The sequence below is a fragment of the Aythya fuligula genome, chromosome 2 (genome assembly GCF_009819795.1).
Source record: "Aythya fuligula isolate bAytFul2 chromosome 2, bAytFul2.pri, whole genome shotgun sequence".
NCBI classification, from domain to species: Eukaryota; Metazoa; Chordata; class Aves; order Anseriformes; family Anatidae; genus Aythya; species Aythya fuligula.
Genome location: NC_045560.1, coordinates 44373301 through 44394699, shown reverse-complemented (window position 1 = coordinate 44394699; position 21399 = coordinate 44373301). Strand labels below are relative to the sequence as shown.

Here is a 21399-nt window from a genome sequence, read left to right as displayed (position 1 = left end):
TCACTAAAACTCATGCTATAGTCCTGCCCTGAGATGCTCACCTACCAGTCCAGCACTCAGAAAGCAAGCCATTTATCCCACCATGCGAACATCCATCCAGACCCTGGCAGGACAGTAGGAGAAAGCGCTTTTCCTGTTGCTTTAACGTTGGTTATAAACCACGGAGCATGCCAACATCAATCAACAAAATATCTCCACGCTGCTGCCCTTTTTTTCCTCTTTCCCCCAAGTCCTACACCTCTGACCCAGAGCTTTCATTTGTCACTCAGCCCAGCTCAACTGCACCCATGTAGCAGTCCCTGCCTGACTCTTCCTCTTCTCCCAGCACCATATCCAGCAAAATCTGTGCGCAAAAAGCTTCCCTTTGGGACTTTGGGATCTCAAACTTAGCAAAACACGCACCTATGAGCAGCTATTACCAACAGATTACACTAATCAAAACCAAAGAAGGATTTCCTTTGAGAGGATTTTTATCCGGACAACCTCTCTCATCCACTGTCTCTTCCAGACCAGCCCCTTCATTTCCCAAAGAAATGTACATAGCTCACACAATGAAAACAGATATTAAATCACAATAAATTATTTTACCCACTTCAACCTCCCACCTACTGCTCCAGCTTTTCATTTTACTATCGGGGTGCAGTAAAATCAGATTTTAAGCACGGTGCTGATGCTGCCATCTCCATCTCTTCAAGGAAATCTGCCATTCATATGCTACTCAGCCAAAATGTGAAAAATAAAAAGCTACCCACGTACACATTTTATCACAGCAACAGATAAATCTATCACAACATCATCCTGATAGACAATAAAATGCAAAAAAGGACCGGGGAGGTTTACAGCAGTTTAATGAAAGCTCTCATACCAAACCTTTAACTCAAACTTACAGACAGAGTTATTGGGAAAAAAAAAAAATAACTTACAGTGAAAAAGCTGATGAGAATTGCCCACCTAGCCACAGAATTAACTGCGGATTAACGCTGTGCTTAGATACTCACGACACAATAGAAACAAATTCAAATCACGACCGAGGTACACACGATTCGCTTCCATTCTGTTTTCAATTACACGTGTTCATCGCGTAATCTGACCCCTGGAAGTCCTCCGAAGAACAGTTTTCTTTGAACACTCACGGGAAATAAATACCATGGAAAGAACACACACGCACACACACAGAGTGCAATCAGATGGACGCTCAGGCACTGGTACAGCCTAGTCCTCTCGAGCCCTCTACAAAGTAGGTTTTTAGACCACGGGTGGAGCGGAGAGCAGGACAGAGCTGTCCAGGTAGAGCTCCAGGTTATGTACTACACAAGAGCACATCTGCAAAAGGTCCCAGGAGATTTTTGTTGAAGATGCAGCGTATCCACACCAGGTATATGGTGAAGGGCTTAATGTTTTCTGAGAAGGTGTGATTCTGATGGGACAATATATAAGGCATGTAAGTGTTTTCCCCTTGCTCTTGTATCCACACTTCGTATTTCACTTCTCTGACCTTCAGATACTTGAGGTTCCAGGGGATCTGCCAGGACACGGAAAGCTTGGCTTCACTCGTGCCCTGGACGGAGGCTTGACACTTGGCATCCCTCACCTTGCCGGGGTAGAGGCCCCCAGCCCACTTCTGCTTCTTGGGCCCGGGCTTAGACTTCACAGCCTGCCTGATGACCTGGAGGAGGGCAGGGATGTCCACCTTGGTGTCCTGGTAGGCACGGAACAGCCACTCGGGGTTGCGGCAGCAGAGGTGCCGCGGCACCTCGGTGCTCCTCATGATGCGCTCCTGCTCAGCTTTGTCCAGGTGAGCAATCCCCCCCTGGTCCCAAGGCCTGTCGGGGTAGGTGACGGTGTCTTCCCTGGCGGTGTTCTGCCAGGCGACGTACTGCAGGTCCATGCCGGGAAGGGTCGCCAGGGTTTTGTACGGGGTGTAGTGCTCGGGGTTGATGGCGTAAGGGAAGAGCTCCACCACCGCGGCCCCTCTGGGCAGGAAGAGCGAGGTGACTAGCTGGGCCCCGTGCATGCTGACCAGCATGGAGGCGTTGCTGATCAGCCGGACGATGTCAGGGAAGGAATGCTCCTCCAGAGAGACGGTGATGGTTTTCATCTGAAACTCCTGGGCCAGCGCCAGGATTAGTTCCGCCTCGTTGAGGATCAGCCTGTTGATCGTTCGGCTGAACACCACGATGTACTCCTCGCCGGAGCTCTCCTCCAGGCTGACGTTCAGCTTCTGCATCAGGAATTTGGTGAACTGCCTGATCTCGTTGCCGGAAACCAAGATGTTGGCCTTCGGGCCCTGCGGCTGGACAAAGCCGTACTGGTACCAGGTGGTGATTTTGGACAGCCCCACGTAGGATTTGGTAAAGCAGAGAAGCCTGCCCAAGGTTTTCAGCTGCTCCCTGAGGAGCGGCTGCTTGTTACTCAGTAACTTGTAGAGGTCAAAGTGAGCGCCTTCGCTCCACCCTTCCATGAAGAAGAGCCGCGCCTCCGCACCCAGGTCACTGAACTGCTGCATGGTGTAATAGATGGGGAGGAGGTCGTCGTGGAAGACGTGCATCAGGTTGTCTGGGTTGAACCTGTTGGCGATCAGCGCCACGTCGGGCACGAAGACCGGCTTCGGCATAAACTTCAGAGCGGCGGCAGGCAGCTCCACGAAGTTGAAGTACTGCGTGTTGTGGTCTTCCACCGAGGAGAGGTCGAGCAGAGCGGGCTGGAAGCGCCGGGAGCCCAGGTTGGGCAGCATGACCGAGGCGTTGCTGTGGAAGTAGATGAACTCCTCGGCCTCGGTGGAGTAGCAGAGGGACTGGAAGCGGCAGAGGCGGTCGGTGTGCATCCTGCCCGTGCACACCATCCTGGTCCCGTCCTCCAGCAGCGCCTGGAGAGCCGCCTGGTAGTCGATCTGCACCTGAGAGAGCTCCTGGGACTGGCGCATGAGGACCAGCTCCTCCTCGACCAGGAAGGCATGCTCTCGCAGCTTGATGTACTTCCACAGCAGGGCAGCGAGGACAGACACGAGCAGGGCGTTAAACACCGCCGCTATGTTCATTCTGGAGCTGGCTCCTAGCAGGACGACAGGCGGGGAAGGCGACGGGGAGGGAGCACATCATCAGCACCCCTTGGCATGGTGAAGGCAAAGACCTGTGGGAGATAAAAGAAGACAGGAACCATTTAAGCATCAGGTTTACAGGCTTATCGTAATTCATATTTTATGGACTACGCGAGAGGGTTTAGGCTTTTTTCAGCATTTTTTCCTTTTTTTTTTTTTGCAGCGCAGTCCAGCAGTCAGAGGAAAGACAACCTCTGGGCCACTCACAGAGGACTTGGGCGAGTCAGCTCCTTTTCCTGGTCCTTGTGCCCAGCCAGCTTTATCCAGCTCTGCCTCTCGCCTCAGCTGTAGCTAGCAGCAGGTAACAGCAGCACGAGGAGCATCGCCAAGGGCAGATTTTGATCCACGATTTGACAGGTGAGCTGGTGAACATAATGCTTGGTGTTATTTTACTGGGGGCGAGGGGGGACTTGCCGCTGTTCTCCTGTCCAGAAACACTCCTGGCTTGTGTAAGAGCATCGATTGTATTTTCTGCTGCGAACTTCAGCTGAGATATCGATCCGCCTACAGTATTCATGGGCTCCAATTTTCATTATGCATCAAGGCTCGCTGCTGGCCAGGCTGGAGATAAAACTGCAGCCATGACTCCCGGGGAGCCGCAGGAAGAGATTTCTCATCGGGACGCCCCGATTAGTCTGTTCCTAATTGCAGTTTTTAAACTCCGAGTAGCAATTTAAACTCCCTTTGATGCAAGTCGGGAGGGAGGGGAAAAAAGCAACGCGCTCTGACATCCCGAGCAGTGGTCCTTTAGGATTTTAACCCAGAGATGCTTGCTCTTACATGCCAGGGAGAAGAGAAGGAGGAGAGGAAGGTGGATTTAGGACAAATGCAAACACTTCTCTACTGCCCAGTTCAGTGGGGTTAAAAGGGATCCCTCCAGCCTGTGGGATCCCTGTCTGAAGGGAGAGCTGGAAACACCCGGGAGACTGAATAATGCCGGAGAAGCGAGCGCTCGCTGCGAGCTGTGCAGGCTCGAGCGGTGGTCCCTGGGGAGCTGAGCAACAAATTCATTTCAATTTCGGAGCAGCTGTAACGACTCCAATGAAATAGAAATGAAGTCCACCTCCTCTGGCAAGCGGTCTGAAAAACTGCTTTGTTTAGCAACGCCCTAAAAGCAAGCAGCGAATTTAAGAGGTGCTACTTCAGCCATGGACAAGGAAGGGGAAGGGACACAGAGCAGTCAGGTAGTCATCTGATTATCAGGGCAAGGTTAGCTCCCCCTAAACCATCCCCAAAAGACACTCATCTATCCCATTTTTAATGCTTATCAATCTCTCCTGCCAAGCTGTAGCAATAAAGGCACAAAGGGTTAGCACAGACCCCTTCCCAACATTCAGCCTTAATTTCCTCTGCGGCGATTTAAACCTCATCTTGTCCCGGGTGCAAGTTGCAAGAAATGGCTACAAATGCACAGCTCAGCTTAATAAAAAATAAAAAATCCCCTGCAAGGCCCTCCTCCACCTCCTCCCGGGCTGCAGCTCTCACCATCACTTCAGCTAAGTGCAAGGAAGTGAATGAGCTTTGGCTGACCAAGTGCCGGGAATAAATATTGAAAGCCAGCAGCGCTGGAGGAATTCATCTCCGCTCCTGCTTCTCGTTGCTGATCCGCGGATCTTGGCTCACGCTGCTTCGCTGAGAGCTGCTTGTGATGCAAGGGAACGGGGGGAAAAAGGACAGGAACGGGCTGTCAGGGGCAGAAATGAAGAGAGCATTTCACAGGCACTCGGGGAATGGTCTTGGATCTTTGCTTGTTTCCCCACATTTTTATCATCTGCTCTTTTTACTTGATGCCTGCAGTGAACACCTCAGGGAACTAAAACCTTGGGGAGTGGCAGAACAAGCAGGAGCACGCTGTCCCACCCGCCTGCTTTCAGGAGAGGCTGCAGCAAAGGGGCAGAGGAAAAATAATCCATCTCCAGGTCCCCTAGCTCCTCGGTGTCCCCAGGGTGAAATCAGGCAGTAAGTGCTACCAGCAGCAGCAGTCCTGGGATGGGAAACGTGCCCAGGAGGCAGCAGGTAGCTCTGCAAGAGGTGAAAGCATTCAGCCCTCCACCTAAAGCGAGCTGCTTCACAGGAAGCTGCCCTCTGGACTTATCCCAGGCACACTTATTAGTTAGGTAAGGAATTAGGAGCAAAGCTACGTTAGTTTAACATTTGTTGACTCCCAGCTCCTTCTCCTGCTCGGCTGGCTTTCCGGCGGGGAAAAAGCAAGGAGTGCCAACGTGACATTTCACACTCCCCCTGCAAAACGTCTCCCGCTCCTTCTCCCATCCCTGCTGTAGCCAGGGACGTGGTGTATGTAATGCTTGCAGTCTTAAATACCTCCTTCATTCATGCTGAAAGAAGTTGCTAGAAGGCAGCTCTCCTGATCGCGAGGAGGGGGAGTTGGGATCCAAGAACTGGCTTTTCTTCTCATCTCTGTCACAGCTTTCCTGCAGAACCACCAGCGAGTCGATCCCCGCAGCCCGAAAGGCTGTTATCATCTCATTCACTGTATTTGTTTAATGAGATACATACATCTTTCACAGCACACATCGCGTTGCAGAAAGGCTGGTACGCCGAATGATTGATATCCTGGAACATTTCCTTTGTAAAAAGCAGCCAAGTGTAGAAAGGCTGACTTTTTTTTTTTTAAAGAACAGGAAAAGAGCCGATTCTTGAAGGGAACAAATGCAGCAGTTAAAGCTACAAATAGCATTAATGAAGCCTGAGACAAAAAGAGGGTATGAAAAATAAGAATACTTTGACTCCATATCCTCGAGTGGAATTTAAGATGAACTAGAACCAGGATAAATAAAACCAAAACATAACAGCAACTGAAACCAACTGTTTCACCAAAAACTTTAGCAGTCTACGGACAGCTGTAATCAAAATTAGGTTGAACTTCAGTTCTTCTGGTACAGCAGTGTAAGGCAGGAACAGGAAGGAAAACTGTAAGCCTTCCACACAAGGAGATGGGGGCTCTGTGCCATGGTCCCTACTGCAAACATACCTTCAGTATGAGCAGGAGAATACTGGTGGCTACTGCACGCCTACCCGTGGTGTTTATGGATGGAAGGATTTACCTTTTTTACCATTTAATTTCACATTCAGTAAGAGCTGGAATAGGAAGAGACTCGGCCTGACTTTCAGGTTGATTAGAAGCCATGAATTTAACATTTGTTGACCCCACTGTCTTGACCTACAAGAGGACAGGTAATAAAATGGTAATTTCAACAGCACGCAGCCAATACTTGGAAGTAAACCACAGAACTGAGCTAAAAGTAGGAAGCGATGAAGAATACTTCTTGGGCTTTTAAGAACCACTTTTCTACACTCTCTTCTCCAGCCAGGAGAGTACTAAATCCCTTCCAGAAGCAAAATGAACCCCAATCAAGAGAAAATTCCCCCAAGTAAGGTGCATTTCTGATGAAGATAAACAAGGTTGAGGTGGGAGGACAAAAATGAGCTAATAATAATAATAATAATAATAATAATAATAATAATAATAATAATAATAAAGTATTTCCCTCAGCCCCCAAGTCTTTGCTTTCATCCACAGCTAAAGATGACACCTGAAGGTACTCAAAAAACCCACGGCCAGCCAGAGGGGGAAGCTTAGCAGACAGAGCTCATTTCAGCTGATCTCTGCACATCCGAGTATCCTACTGAAACCTCCTGGGTTATGTTGGTAACAGCACTGGCATATGAGTAAAAAAAATAAAGATATCCTTCTGTTTGGTCTCTTGCTTTCAGTCTGCAAGCCAGATGTCTTTGTCAATAAGAAAAACGTGTTGGAGAGCAGTAGTTTTACCTGAATCCAGTGGTCCACCGACAGCAAAGACTGAGTGGGGGTGGCTGAGGGTAAAATTTACAAATGCTGCAGAAGTGAATTTAAAAGAACACGAGGCAAAATCCTGGAAGTACTGAACCTGATGAGCCTTAGCCACTCCAGCCATGCCTTTGGGCTTTAGATGCAACTTGTTATTCCTCTGTATCCCTTCTTTCCTCCTCCTCTGAGGGGCAGAGTACTGGTGTTATTTGGATACTGGGACCGGTGCTTAGCAGCACGCACAGCCTGAGCTCTCCCCGCGTCCCTCCAGCACGGTCCTGAGGCCACCCCTGGGTGCTACAAATTGTAAGCAGGGGCCAAAAAGACCGGGAGCACAGCCGAGCCAGGAAGAGCAGTGAAAATCTTGGTTACCACAGGCTCTACAGTATCATATCTTTAGGGGAGAGTGAAGAGAAATTAAAATAAATCCATCCCAAAGCAGCCACTGCCCAGCAAGAAACCTATTTCTGAAAACCCACAGAATTTCGCCCAGCTCGGAGCTGTTTTTCCCCATGAGACTTTTGTTTAAAGCGACAGAGCGAGCCGCCGGCCAGACAAAGAGGGGCCACAAAGACCTGGATTACAAAAGGAACTACTGACCTCCTTCCCACGCAGCCACGGCCACCGAGGAAAGGTTTGGAGTGAAGCGTGCGAGAAGGCAGAGTGAAAGCACATGCTGGACCCCCCCCAAGAGTACACTGCAGCCAGGAGACCCGAGAGAGCTGAATTCAGAGCCACACAGCAAGCAGAGCACAGCTACAGCAGCACCCGGCGCAGAAAGACACCAATTCGGGGTGTTTTTAGCACTGGAAGCAGTACCGCTGGCAGGTCAGTGTTTCAGCACATGCACGCATACCTGGTGTTGCTAAATAAAAGGAAAGGCTATCCGCTGCTGCCCCTCTGTCACGGGAGGAAGGACAAAAGAAGACACCTTAAAGCTACGTTTTGCACGGGAACGAGCACTCCCCACTCCTCTTCTTTCCCTGCTACCCAAAAGAAAGAAAGGAAAGAAAAAAAAATGCATCCAGCAGCTCCCGGCACGGCAACCCGGGCACCATCTGCATCCCCGGCTACCTTTCTCCCCCAGGTCTGAGCATGCTCCGTGTGTGCCGGCGGTGTCCTCTCGCTCCAGCTGGCTCACCCCAATTTGTTAGCCTCCCGGAGGTCAGCCTTGCATGCAGGATGATTTGCTGCAGTGCTCCTGCAAGTCCCCAAAGAGCGGCCGCGCTGGAACCGACAGCCCCGCAGAGCAGAGCCAAGCACGTCCCGGGAGGTGGACGGACAGCACACGGGTGTGGGGACATTAATTTTAGAAACGCTGCTTTTAGGTATTATTAATGTCCCTTTTGGGGTATTATTAATGCTGGAGGACAAAACAATAGGAGAAAAATGCCCCTCGCTTGAGGATGCAAAAGCCATCCCGCATGCTTTCTAGCAATTCCCTTGGCACCGGGGAAGCAATTTCCTAGCTGTGATGGTCAGCAAATGGCTCAGTATTGAGCAGCGTTGTCAGTGCCCTCCTTCAGAGCTTGAGGGAAGTGTCATTTTGCAATGAAGTTATCCTTTACGGTGGACACGGTAATTCCTGAACGCAAAGGCACTGAAATGAGCTGGGTTTTTAAGAGAGCGTCTGCCTGCATCCACGCTGAAGGTCACTGAAGTGCCTGACACCAGCCTCAGCAGCACAGCTTGAACCCGTGGGGACCTGGGTTTTCCGAGTGCCGGTTAAAAGCCAAATACAGGAGAAAAATAAGCTGCAAGAAACAAAGAACCAACCCAAATGGCGTTCTGCAAAAATCGACAGAAGATTCTTCACAAAGCCAGACCTTCAGAAACGAGCCTGCCAGCACGGCGAATAAACAGAACGGCGGCATCTACTAAACTAGGGCACCACGGAAATAAAACAGACGTTTTCTCATCTCCTGCTCGGGAGTGCCATTTTTACACCCCTGCCTTCTCCGCACAGAACGAGCAGAACGGTTCTGGCCAACTTGGAAACATTATAAACCGCTAGGATTACGAGGACAAGGTGCCATCAACTCCAATTTTCCAGGCCTGTGCCACCTCAAGGAGGGCTCTGAACTCCAGCACGAGCTATAATAACTGATTGTTAATTACTACAACACTCTAAGTGTGGCAGTCCCGAGCTCTTTCCAAATAATCAGCACCCCCAGCCTGCTGCAAGTCAGCTCTGCGCCAAGGCAACCTATTCAAACCTCACCGAAGATCTGGCTAAATATTTAATGCACCTCAAAAGTTGCAACCTCCAAAAAAAAACAGCACCACACAAGAAAATGAGTTAACATTTTGGAACTCCTACGAAGCCATACAGAATGACCCAAACTCGTCAAGCCAGCCCAGAAGTCTGAATAGACCCCTCTGGGTGTAGGACTGACAAACAGTGGGTAAATTGGTACCTACTGAACCTTTGCCTTGCACGTGGTGTGGTGCAGGGGTGCCTGCGTCAATCCGACTTATGACATTTATTATTTATGGGCCTAGAAGCATGCTCTGGAAGAAATTGTTCTTCCTGCAGTGCTTTTCAACCAAAAGTACAGCTCAGTTTGAAAGCACAACAAAAAATAATGCCTGAGCTGGCAACAAAAGCCTTTGTACGAATAAACAGGCAAGGCAAGAAGCGTTGCATTTTTGTATACTGAGAAGATCAGGACGCCACGCTCGGAGGACAACATTTTGATTCTGCAGAAGGCAGAGCTAAAACTGATGTCAAAAGGACCAGGGCTTCAGCCAGTCACTTAAAACCCCACTACAATACATTTTGACAAGGGGAAAGGTGTTTTCTGAAGAGTAACTCAGTGTCCAAAGCCCATTCTGCTCAACTGCTTCAAACAGGACACATTCCCAGGCTTACAGGAGATGTCAGATGCAAATTTTACACCTTCACAAACCTAACACTGATGCAAGGATGATCAAACATTTCATACGTACACACTTAGGTTATACATCTCTACATCAGCCTGAAAAAATCACAGATATTTATTCTTCTCCTTCATAGGCACGTGAATATTTTACATATATAATGCATGAACCTGTCAGGGAAAGGTACACCAGCTCGTGACTGCTTGAAATTAGACAATGCTGCTATGGTTTTGGGAAAGTGAAGGGCCTCACCATGGCGTTTCCCACTGCCTGTTCAATGTTTTTGCTCAGGCAGTGGTGAGACCATCTGCCCTCTCTCAGACTAGACTTTAATATTAGGCCTTTATCACCACAACATCACCTACGAAACAGGCTTCCCAGTTTAAAGAAGTAAAGAGTGAAATTGGCAAAGAGATCAAAACCAAACAGCTCTTGAAAGGAAAAACATCTCTGAATGTGAACATCTTAGGTGGGAGGTTGGGGTATACAACAGGAGAGGAGTAACAGAGAACTAAAACTCGCCTTTTAGGCCAAGGCCTGAATTCTCAGGCACTTTGATGGATACGTAGGAGGAACACATCTAACAGCCACGTGGAAGGATCTGAAGGACAGGGGTTAAGATCTCCGGGCATTTCAGTGCCTTGGCTGGGTTATGCACTTGTTTGTAGGCGGGCTGCCCTTGTCCCAGTGCCGACGAGCACACCTCTGCTCACCAGCAGGACGGCAGCAGGACCCTTCCCTGCAGCTGCCTTTGCCCTGAGCTTCTTCTGCCTGCTAAGTTCAGAGGCTTTGTGTGTTTCTAACAACCCTGGGGAACCAAAACCCACAAAACAAAGGTACGGTGCTTCACAGAAAGAGCTCCAGAAGGAGGTCGGAGCTTGGATCCCCGCCGGAGCGCGGGCTTCAGTCAGCCAGGCCCTGACCAACGCCTGGGGGTGCCTCGCACGGCAGGAACGTAGCTCAGAGCCAAGGCAAAGGAGAATCTAAATCAAATCAGGGGAAATGGAAAGATTTACTGCCATTTTGAGTCCCCAAATGGCAAGGAGATCATTTTATGTCCAACACCCCCTTCAGGCCCACCTGCACAGCACAGCCTGCTGTTCTAACGGGAAGCTGCCAGCACGTACCCCAACCCCATATGATTGCAGCGTCACATTAACAGCTGGCAGGAGCACAGCACCACTGGATATCCCCCCCCTTTAGCATAGCCATTTCGGCTGGTGCTCTGGGAGCATAAAACATGCCCGTCCTGCGCTGGCAGCACATCCCGGAGGCGCTGATATTCACAAGATGATTCCAAACAGCGCGCGAGATCTCATCCATCACCTCAAGCACCTTGGAGCAGAAAGAGGGAGTTATCTGACAGCACGGGCCACAGGCCTGAAAAATAGCTTCTGGCCACTCTAAAGGCTTCCCCCAAATTGTTTTTTGATGAGTACTTAAATATCCGGCTCTGATTTTCCCCATGGAAAAGGCCAATCCTTACCTCGTCTCTCATCTGCTTACAGTACCATCAGAGGGCCCAGCCGAGCAGCAGCTACTCGTGGCTGTGGGCCAGGCACTTACTGCTTCAAACGCTGCTCTGAGGGCTGGCTACTGCTGCTACTGACAAGAGGGAGAGAGGAAAGCAACGTGAATCATCTTTCTCAGCTTCGATGCGAGCCGTCGCACGCAACCGGGGAAGTGTGATGAATACATCGAGCAGCTTGCAGCAAACCATTCCGGGTCCGCCAGGTGCCACACGCAGCAATTCACAGTTCAGTAGCTGGCAGGAACTTCTTCGTGCCCTCGGCAGCCAGAAAATTCATGGAAGGACTGTTGAATCTCGGCTGATTTATCAAGGGCGCAGGAGCAAGAGGAAGAAGTTCAAGCCTGATTTTTCGGCTTGTTTGTTTAAGGCTTCCTGATCCGTTTACTTGAAAGGTGGTTAATTTTCGCCCCATAAATCCCACCAGCATATCAATTTGTCATTCCCCTGCAGCCCTCCTTCCCACCCCACCTCTGTGAAGGTTACAGCAGCCACATAAATAGCTGGGATGATATTTAATACAAACAAGAGTGTGAACACTTTCTGAGATAAAGCAGAAAGCATCTGTTGGGAGGGGAACCTTCAGCCATGGGACAATCCTTACCCTGCCCTGCTGCAGTAGCTCATTTCTGCTCCCTTCCCTTCCACTGGCAAGGTCTGCTGCATCTGCTGAGCCAAAGACATGCATTTGGGAATGAGTATCCCTTAAAATAATAATTGAAGGGGTAATCTGACTGACTCAGAGAAGGGCAGCATAAGCTTAATAAACCAACTGCTGTTTAAAACAGCTGCATTTAGAAGCACCTGTTGCTGATGTACAGCTCTGGACCCCCGTGAATACATTCGTGAAGCCAAGCAGAGCAGTCTTTCAGCTCCTCTGCACTGTGTTTCAAGACATCAAGGGCACTGCAAGCAGCATCCTACATCAGGACGTGCTTCCCCACCTCTAGACTTCTGCGAGCATCACTGCTGACGCGGCCGTTCCCTGCAGAAGCTGTCAAGCCCTTCCAAAAGCCCTGCAGCAGCACCCCCAGCACGGGGAGGGTAAATATATATATAAAGCACCCAAGTCAGAGGCTAAGCATTGACTAAAAAACAGCCATTTCAGTGACTGACTCAGTTCTACACAAAATAACCAGTTTCTTTACCGTCAAGGAGACAAAACACACTAAAATAAAACCCTTCTTCTCCAACTGATTTGAATGCATTCGATGCTTAAAGACAAGCATGCATTGAAGAGCCCTTGGCTGCAACGGGACAAAGATATGCACATAAATTAAGCAAGGACTAACAGCGCTTTTTGAATAATGATGTGACTTTGTGACCTCTGTGCTAAATATGTATAAATGTATACACACGTCCATATGTATATGGGTATAATATGCAAGTATGAATAGTAGAAAGTTCATAGAAAAGTTTACAATTCATATACAGAGTATATATTGCTCTGAAGTTTGTGTCTGCATTAAAAAATGATTAATACTCAGCTTTATAAATTTAAAGAAATTTATTTTGATAAGCTGTTAGCTTTCCAGCTTATGTTTTATACCCGTGGCACAACTGTAACCCAGTCAGAAGCCAAGAAGCAGTGAAGCTGCATATAAGCATGTGTGAAGCTGTCCCAGATAACCTTACAGGAGGAAGGGGAGAGCAACTTGAGTCTTCATTTTCTATTAACTCTCAGGTCTCTGCATGAACATGAGCAATAACAGAAATATTAAAAAACTAAGAGCCAGAAGCAAGGAACACGGGTATGAACAAATCATTAAAAAGTGGTTAAGTACCAAGGGCCCTAACTTAGCTATGGGCAGTAAAAATATACGCACAAGAAACCACCTCACGTCTCCTCAAAATGAATCTGGTCGTATACTTTTAGTGCTGAGTAAGTGCCTGCCTCAGCGAGACACCAGTGTCTCTGTTCGAAGGGACAGTATTTCATCTGTGCTCGGAGGCCTGACAACCTATTTACCCAGGTGCTTCTCTCCCTCTTCCTAAAAGAGGAAATTACACAGCAAATTAACTTCTGGGCACCTTTTTTTATTTTACAGCCCTCCTCGTCTCCTCTCCCTTCACTCCTCCCATCCACTGGAATGATGAAGAAAATTGTCTGAAGTGGTCTTCCAAACAGCCAGCAGCTGAAAAAGGGGCTCCTGGATCCAGCTGCCTAGAGGAGTCCAGCTGCCAAGGACTCTCCAAAGCTCTGTTTCAATTCTATATGGCAGAGTAAAATGCCAGGGGGAGAGGAGGACGCTTGCACGGGTGTTTTGAAGGGAGAAGTCAAAATATTTGATGGTGGAAAAAGGGAAATGTCAACAGGTTCAGGTGTAAAAATTGTGCAGCATGGATTGCTGTGGGTATGACAAAGCAAGCTTTGCTGTGGGAGACAGTCAAATGGCAGTGAAAGCTGCAGGCGAGATGGGAAAAGTTGGAGAAATGCTTCAGCTCTTAGTGGAAAGCTTTAAGAGCTGAAGGGACAAATTACTGAGCTCCCCATTTACACAGCATTTCTAAGGAAAACCTCAAAGTTAAGCCCAGTCAATTGTACTTAAACTGAGGTGTGTTTCTCTCACAAACATAAATACAACAAGCAAATAAAAAGAGAATATAGAAGACACGAGACTAGAATAAAGGGAAGAAAGAAAAGAAATGGGTAAGAGAGCAAAAGAAGACCCACTTGACAAAGGATGTACACCTGAAAAACATGCAACCTTCAAGGACTGCTACAGAGAAAAAATACAAGAGTGGGAGATTATCTTTTTGATCTATATTTATCAGTAAAACACCAAGGGATTTCCAGTCATGACCCGAGGACCGCAGAAAGCAAAGAAAATCGCTTAAAACACGGGAGATGGATATGAGAATTGCAGTGCCAGCTGCAATGTTGCAGGACCAGTCAGAGGTAATTCAGGGAAAATAAATGATGCTATAAAATCAGCGCATCAGAAGTCAGCTCCCATCTCTCTTCTGGAGTCTCAAGGACACAAGAGGGATGACATCTACCTCAGCACCCCAAAAATAAATAAATCAGCAATAAAAACATTTCCATTTGAACCTGCAAATGACATCTCCCCTCCCGGTTAGAATCAAGCTCAAACCAAGCAGGAAGGGGACAGGCAGCTTCACTCCGACAGGAGCACGCAGGCAGCATCCAGAGCAGAGAACACGCTGCTTCCTTCCTCGGGAAGGGAACACGCCGTGGAATTCAAAACAGCAAGAAACATGTTATGAAAATGAACGAGGGTGGAGAAGAGAAAGCTCCAGTCTCTTCCAATGTTTCAGCCCCAGTGTGCTGAGCCAGCCTACCGCTGCCAGGGTGCTCTGCTTGTGGTTAGCAGGCATGGGTAGGGCATGAAAAGTGAGAAGGGGAAGTGCCCGGGTGCACTGCAGAGTAGCAAACACCAAACCACGAGGGGCTCATCCTCATCAGTCCACGCTATGCAGTCCAGGTCAGCGACGCCCAGGAGAAATATCTGTGCTGCTCCAGGCTGCTCCTCCGGATGGCTGCACGAAGGCTCTTTGCCTTTTCCTCCTTCAATCCGCTAAAACAAATTAGTGAGGGCTTTTGAGCCAGGGCTTTGCCCACCCCACACCGCGTGGTGCCAGGTGGATGTACGCCCAGGGGAAGCAATGCTCGTGCTGAGATTTCAGCGCGCACTTCGCTCCCCTGAAAGTGCCGGATCAGCACCTTCAATCACGCGTCCTCGTGGGCCAGGGATTTGCATTCTTCTGCATCTGTGAACTTCCCAGAGCATTTAATTTGTCATCCTGCCGGTGTTAAAGGAAGGCAACGCCGTGCTTGTTTCTCTTGCACCCGCTGCACTGCAGAAAACAACAAAGCAGGTTTCTCGACAGCAAGGTGAAGGACAGTGGTATCCCTTTTCGCCCTCTGATAATTTATCTGCAGAGTACCACCACCAGGCTTGAATGAGAAAAATGGAAAAAGGCTCGAAGGGAGAAGAAGAAAATGTTGGAGAAAGGGATATTTTACTCGCAGCAACAGGAAAAAAAATATCCATCGCAGATCACATGAAAAGAACATTTATATTAAATGTGATCTCAGAAGAACTGACAAGGATAAATCCATGTGCAGTTCCTTGTATTTCAGCCTAAATATGGAAAACACACATTACGCTGAGTTCACAGAGGGCTTGGTTTTATCAGCACTATTTATACACACGTTCCTGGTTCATTTTAGACGTGGTTTATACCGTACACAAGCTATAAAAATGAAATGCATGGCCGTGCAGTTACGTACCAAAGAAACAGGATTAAACCAACAGACCTGAGTGCTAACTGATTTTAAAAGACAACAGACCTTTATTTATTTTTTTTTACACATTTTTCTAAATTATGTATGGGCCGTGTATCCCTCCAGACAAACGAACACTGATAAATGACATTCTGTCTCTAGCCAGGCATTTGGAGCAATCTCCACCCTCCCACCTCCCCGTCGCATGAAATAAAGATGAAGCACGGCGGAGCGTCAATCACGCCCCAACTCCATCCAGCACCTGCCTCTACCTGAACCAACAGAGCAGATGTGTCAAGATTTCCATCAGGATTTGCTATCAGCTGTCCAAATTTCTGCTGCGAGGGACTCGGGCGCTCCCGGAGAGGTTGCTGCCTACCACATGCCCCACACACACATTTAGCGTGACGCTAGCCTGCATCCAGCTCTTCCTGCGGGTTTCCCGTGGTGGAACTGCTCTCCTTCCAGATAACTTTTATCTTTTTGCCTGGACGAGTGATTTGGGCTGTGTCTGTGGGCTGAGGCACGTTTAACAGCGCGCTCCATGACCCGGCTGCTCCCCAGCCACGCGCCTGCAGGAGCGCTGCCCGCCGCAGCACGAAGCCCGCTGCGTGTGCCTGAGCACACACACACCCCATTTCTGACCTTGCTTCATTACCCTTTCCCCAGCGAGCTCGCCCAGAGTTAATTTAATGTGTTTAAGGACTGACGACCAGCCTCAGCTCCCCGCAGCGCTGCCGAACGTGTTGCAAGCAGAGTTTGGCTTTATTCCACCTACGGGGTTTCTGCCCGAGCCCACTTACCTTGCCCGGCACTCAAAGTACGCAGTCGGATATCACAGCAAGACACAGGCGTTGTTCTTCCCTATATTCACACCCTAAAGTTGCTTATTGCTTTGGCACACGCCGTCTGTCTGCAAAGGTTAGTACCAATGTGCCAAAAGTCCTAGCTAGTTTTACTACAGGATGATTAGGATGTAGAACCACAAAATCAGAGAATATCCCAAGCTGGAAGGCACCCACGAGGATCATCGAGTCCAGCTCCTGGCTCCGCACAGGACCACCCGAAAATCAAACCGGATTTCTGACAGCACTGAATTGAACTCCAATTTAGGATATCAGGGCTCTGATGAAAACTGAAGCATTAAAAAAAGAGGGACTGGGGAAGTACTGAAGAGTAACAGAAGGAAAGGCAGCAATTTAAATAAGTGTGAGGGTGCCTGCAGATGGAGAGTTAAGGTCATATGAAAATTGAGAAACCCAGCAAAAAAAGATCAATGACAAAACTAGGAATGGACTACAAATCTCCCAAGTGTAATTACAGCACCCTAGGTCCACTTAAATGCACTTGGGTTCAAGTTCATTCATTCCCCTTTCTTTGTTTTAAAAAAGCCAACCACAGGCACCACAAATGAAACGCCACCGATCAAAAGCAACCAAGGCTGCATTTTTAGGGTTAACTCCGCCCCTCTCCTCTTCCTCTCGGGCTTCCAGCTTCCCATCTCAGGGCTGTCAGCAGTTGTCAGCACATCATACGAGCATACGATATCACTTGAGAGGCAATACATCAGAATACCTAGATGTGACAGCAGCAAATTCCGCCAGATGGTCTTGGGTCACATCCACTGATTAAAAAAAAAAATAATAAAATAAAAAAGGAGAAAAACACACACAGAAGAAAACAATGCCCTCCCCAACAGAACTTCTGAAGCAAAAAAAAATAAATTTGGTGTATGTACCATTTCCCCTTTTGTCCTATCCACGCCGGCAGAAGAGACGCACAAGAGCTCCACCTCTTGTCCTCACCAGCTTCTCCTGTCACCAACACAAACCCATGTATTTCATCCTCCTTCCCTAAGGAGAAGGCATCCAAATAAAGCTGTCACCCCATGAAAAGGCAGAATGTACTAGTAACAATGGTGCCTTCCACCTGAGAAAACTCTTAGCATTTTGGGCACCAGGTCCTGCTCCAGCATCCTCACTGTCTCTACCTACCCTAAACCCAAGCTCTTCATCCTGGATCACTTCCAACCCCACCATCTCCCACTTTGCCCAGCTCCTGGTTGCTCTAGCAGGAAGCTCAGACTCTTCCGATTCATGGAGCCTACAAACCCAAAAATCAGTTTCCAACAAGAAACTAGACTGATCATTCAACAAAGGAAAACATTCGGGTAACACCTTTTTAACGGGATGCCCTTTGACACCCAGAAGTTCTTGCACAAACCCTAGACTAAAGATTTTTCAAAACATCAAATTTCCACGGACAGCAAACACCACCAACCTGCTCTTTTAATTGTTTTCCACAGAAATACTGTAAAGCTGTAGGCATAAGGATAATACCTATTTAATAGAACTGGTAAAATGTCACCTTCTATTTTGATTTTTTAATTATCGCATTAGCAAAACAAAAATACTGCAAATCAAAGTCCAACAATCAGCTGTTTATTTATTTATAGCCATTTCTGTAGCGCTCATCACCATGGTAACCAGGAACCTTTTTTTTCCCTTCCTTGTTCAGAAGAAAAGTTGTAATTTGGAAATGTGATCCTCTGATGGCACAGAACCGAGGCCCTATGCTATGGACACTTAGGCAGGTGCTTAAAGTACACGGCCAGACCTAAGTCAAAGGCAGGGGGGTAGAGGAACAGAGATACCAAAAAAAAAAAAAAAAAGAAAAAAGGAAAGGAACGAGGAGCCAGTTAAAAAAGATGGAAAGAGTACAAGGCTCTCCTATGAAAATTCAGTGTACCTAGTCCTACAGCAAGTCATGACCTCCCCGGTGCTTCTTCCTGCAATAACACGTGACTGGTTCACGGAGCACAGTTCAATTAATCAAGAGCGATCAGCAAGTTCCCAATTTATGCCGAAGACACTGGTGAATACTCTCGAGCAAGGATTTCTAAGAGGAGAGCAGCTTACAAATGAGGCTGCAGAGGGCTGCCTCTCTTTTGAGAGCGGAGAAGTCAGGAGCCTCACTTTGCTGCTCACTTCTAATTCCTCAGCAATTAGCCATTATCAAATTCCTCCAGAATTAATAGAGCTTTTCAAATGCCATCTGCTTACAAAATATCAAAGAAATGAGTAAACTAGAATATTGCTATTCCATACACCATTATAAAATGAGTTACTAGATACGTCATGCAATTGCAGTTTCTCCCTGATACTCCTGGTGTGCACAAGCACACAACTACTCTTCAGACCCTCAGAAATGATTGAAATTGTCTTTATATTATTTGTCTGGTTGCTTCCCAGCACCCTATGAAAATATTAGAGATTATGCACACACACACAAACACACACACAGAGTAATATTTCAGATCCTTTGAAAGCCAATGAACTTCTAATGGGAATTATATAAAAATAAAAAAGATGAGATTTTTAACCTGTTGTCATTTTGTTATATAAGAGAAATTATCATCAAGATTTCCCCAAGACACAGGTATCAGAAGAACTGCCTTCAGCTCTGCATTTAGTTTGGTCTTGTCTCTTTGTAAACTGACACTGTCCAAGGCAGTAAAATAAGGAGCGTTTGGCTGCTCCTAACCAAACACATAAATCTTTACGCAAGACTGGTGGTTATTTCATAGTCTTTTAAGCCATTTTCTATATGGGGCAGAAGCCGAGTGTATGACAGGAGGAAAAGTGACAAGTCCCTCATCTGGGAAAGCACCAGCAGGCATTGTTACCAGAGCAGACCAGCTCTTTTAAAGTGGCCCGATGAAGCTATTTTTAAGAACACCTCATAACATCACAGAGGAGAATCTGATCTCCGCAAAGGTGAGCTGTGCGGCTCAGTACCCCTGGGAGGCAGCTAATGAAACCGAAGCTCGTCAGACACAGGCTGCCTCCAGTAATTGGCTTTGAAAACCTGCAGCTTAAATTCCGCCACGCTGAGCTCAGTGCCCTGCTCGCAGCTAGCTCCAGAGCCCAGGGCTGTGTAGCAGGACCGAGTGTGAGGAGCTGCCCTTCTCCTCCTGCTGCACAGCCAGGCACGTTTGGAGGGCAGAGGAAGAAACCTGCTTTCTTCCAACACCTTGCACCTACCAGTTCTCTGCCAGGACGGGAGAGGCAGCTGCAGGGCAGTGTTGGAGCCGGTGGTGCGCTGACACAGGAGGGAGCACGTCCTGCCACAACCAGCGAAGGTCTAAAAGGAGAAAAAGGAGAGTGCCATGTCACACGTTCACCTAACAAAGTTAGCCAAATGCAAAGTCCCTTAAGCACACCCCCTGGTTTCCTTCAGGAGATGGCTAGCAAAACTGGGGGAGCATCACCCATTTCCACCAAAATCTTCCCTAGCCCCAAAATCTTTCCTATGGACCCACCAACCCATTCTGCTCACCGCCCTGAACCACAACTCTGCTGTGATCCCAGATGACAACCCAAGCAATGAGTGTCCCACGTGGGGGAAGGCAAAATTTTGTCTGTGCAGCCCAGAACCTGTGACCGGGTTTGAGCTGCTCTCCTCTCCGGCACCTTCTTTTCACGATTCCTCCTGCCTCCCACTGCTTCCTAGAAAAAGCTGCTGCTTCGCGGCCCAGATAGGCTTTGGTTGGAGAAGACATTTAAAAAAAAAAGAGCAGGTCTTCTGCTGAGAGAAGCCGTCTGTGGCTCTGTTTATATGAATTAAATGATCACAGAATTGGAGGGGTCGGAAGGGACCTCCAGACATCATCGGGTCCAACCCCCCCGAAATGATAATTTTGCTTGTGGAGGATCTCTAATGCATGTTTTAAAACCCCTCTTGAAGACCTGTTTTAAAACACCTCTTGGATACCTTGCTCTTTTAGCGCAGGTCAGCTCTAAATCCTGCTAAAAACTTTGAGGAACAGGAATTGCACCACGGGGGCTGCAGGCACAGGGAAGCGCTTAAACCAACCGCACTTGGAAAAAAAAAAAAAAAAAAAAAAGACTTTATAGCAATGGGAACGACAATACCAATGTGTCATGGTAATGAATGAGGGGACGGAAGCGGATCCCACAGCACCCACCGGGGCCAAACTGAGAGGCACCGACGAGCTCCCAAACCCAAACCAGGTGCACCCGGGGTGTGTTCCCCTGGCTTCCCGGGACCCCTCACCCAGCAGCCCGAGGTTTCTCCCTCTCGAGGCTCCACGTCTGACCCAGCCCTGCCCGGATCCCCCCCTTCGTGCCGTGCCGTGCCCTGCTCACCTGTTTTTTGGGGCTGCCACCGAGCCGAGCCGAGCCGTGCCGCCCCGACCGCCCCCTCCGGCGGTGGCGGTGGCCCTGGAGATGGCGGCGCATGCCCGCGGCCCGAAGGGCGTTGTGGGGCTTGTAGTGCGCCGCCGCCTCACACGGCAGGCCCCACTGCACCTTCCTTGTGTGTTTTATTGTGTTTCTTTCTTCTTTTGGCAGCTTTCTGGGGTTTGTGTGGCGCTGCGGGGCTGTTGTGGGTGTTTCTTTCCACAGCAGGTGCCCCCCCTCCTCTGCATTTCTCGGCTCTTCTCTGTGCTAAAGCACAGGGCTGCCCTCTTTATTAAGCATAGCCGGCTTCAAATCCCCCAAAAACCTGATCAGTAACAGGTATCTGTACTACACCAGGGTTCCTTTCCACCGTGGAAAGTGACAGCAGGTCCCACGGCGAGTTTCAGTGAGGTCAGGACTCGCCACTGCAATTCGGAGCTTGCCACAGCTTGAGCAACCAGCTGAGAGCACGCAGAGACCAGACTCAGCCGAGCACACATATATTTATGCATTCAGCACCTGTACAAGACCCTGCTTCTCTCAAAGCCAGTGGGACTTTTCTCTTTCTCCACACCGAGGCTTTTTATTTGTCATGGGAGCTTCCCGTTTCCACCCCCCCACACCGTCCTCTAA

The 21399-nt window shown here is 48.5% G+C and overlaps 1 protein-coding gene across 9 annotated transcripts; it reads right to left on the bottom strand.

The window, feature by feature from the left end:
* Positions 1-824: 824 nt before the first annotated feature.
* On the bottom strand, positions 825-20784 carry POMGNT2 (protein O-linked mannose N-acetylglucosaminyltransferase 2 (beta 1,4-)). Of its 9 annotated transcripts, none has more exons than XM_032181754.1 (4): positions 6891-6920; positions 5420-6278; positions 3305-3459; positions 825-3129 (listed from the first exon to the last, which is right to left on the bottom strand). In XM_032181754.1, the coding sequence occupies exon 4, from the start codon at positions 3035-3037 to the stop codon at positions 1301-1303; it is 1737 nt and encodes a 578-aa protein (XP_032037645.1). In that variant the 5' UTR covers positions 3038-3129; positions 3305-3459; positions 5420-6278; positions 6891-6920; the 3' UTR covers positions 825-1300. The 9 variants fall into 9 exon arrangements, with proteins under 9 accessions (XP_032037645.1, XP_032037641.1, XP_032037648.1 ...); XM_032181750.1 differs by lacking the exon at positions 6891-6920 and having other exon boundaries at positions 5420-5529; positions 5615-6278; XM_032181757.1 differs by lacking the exons at positions 3305-3459; positions 5420-6278; positions 6891-6920 and adding exons at positions 19609-19708; positions 20734-20784.
* Between the last annotated feature and the right edge of the window lie 615 nt (positions 20785-21399).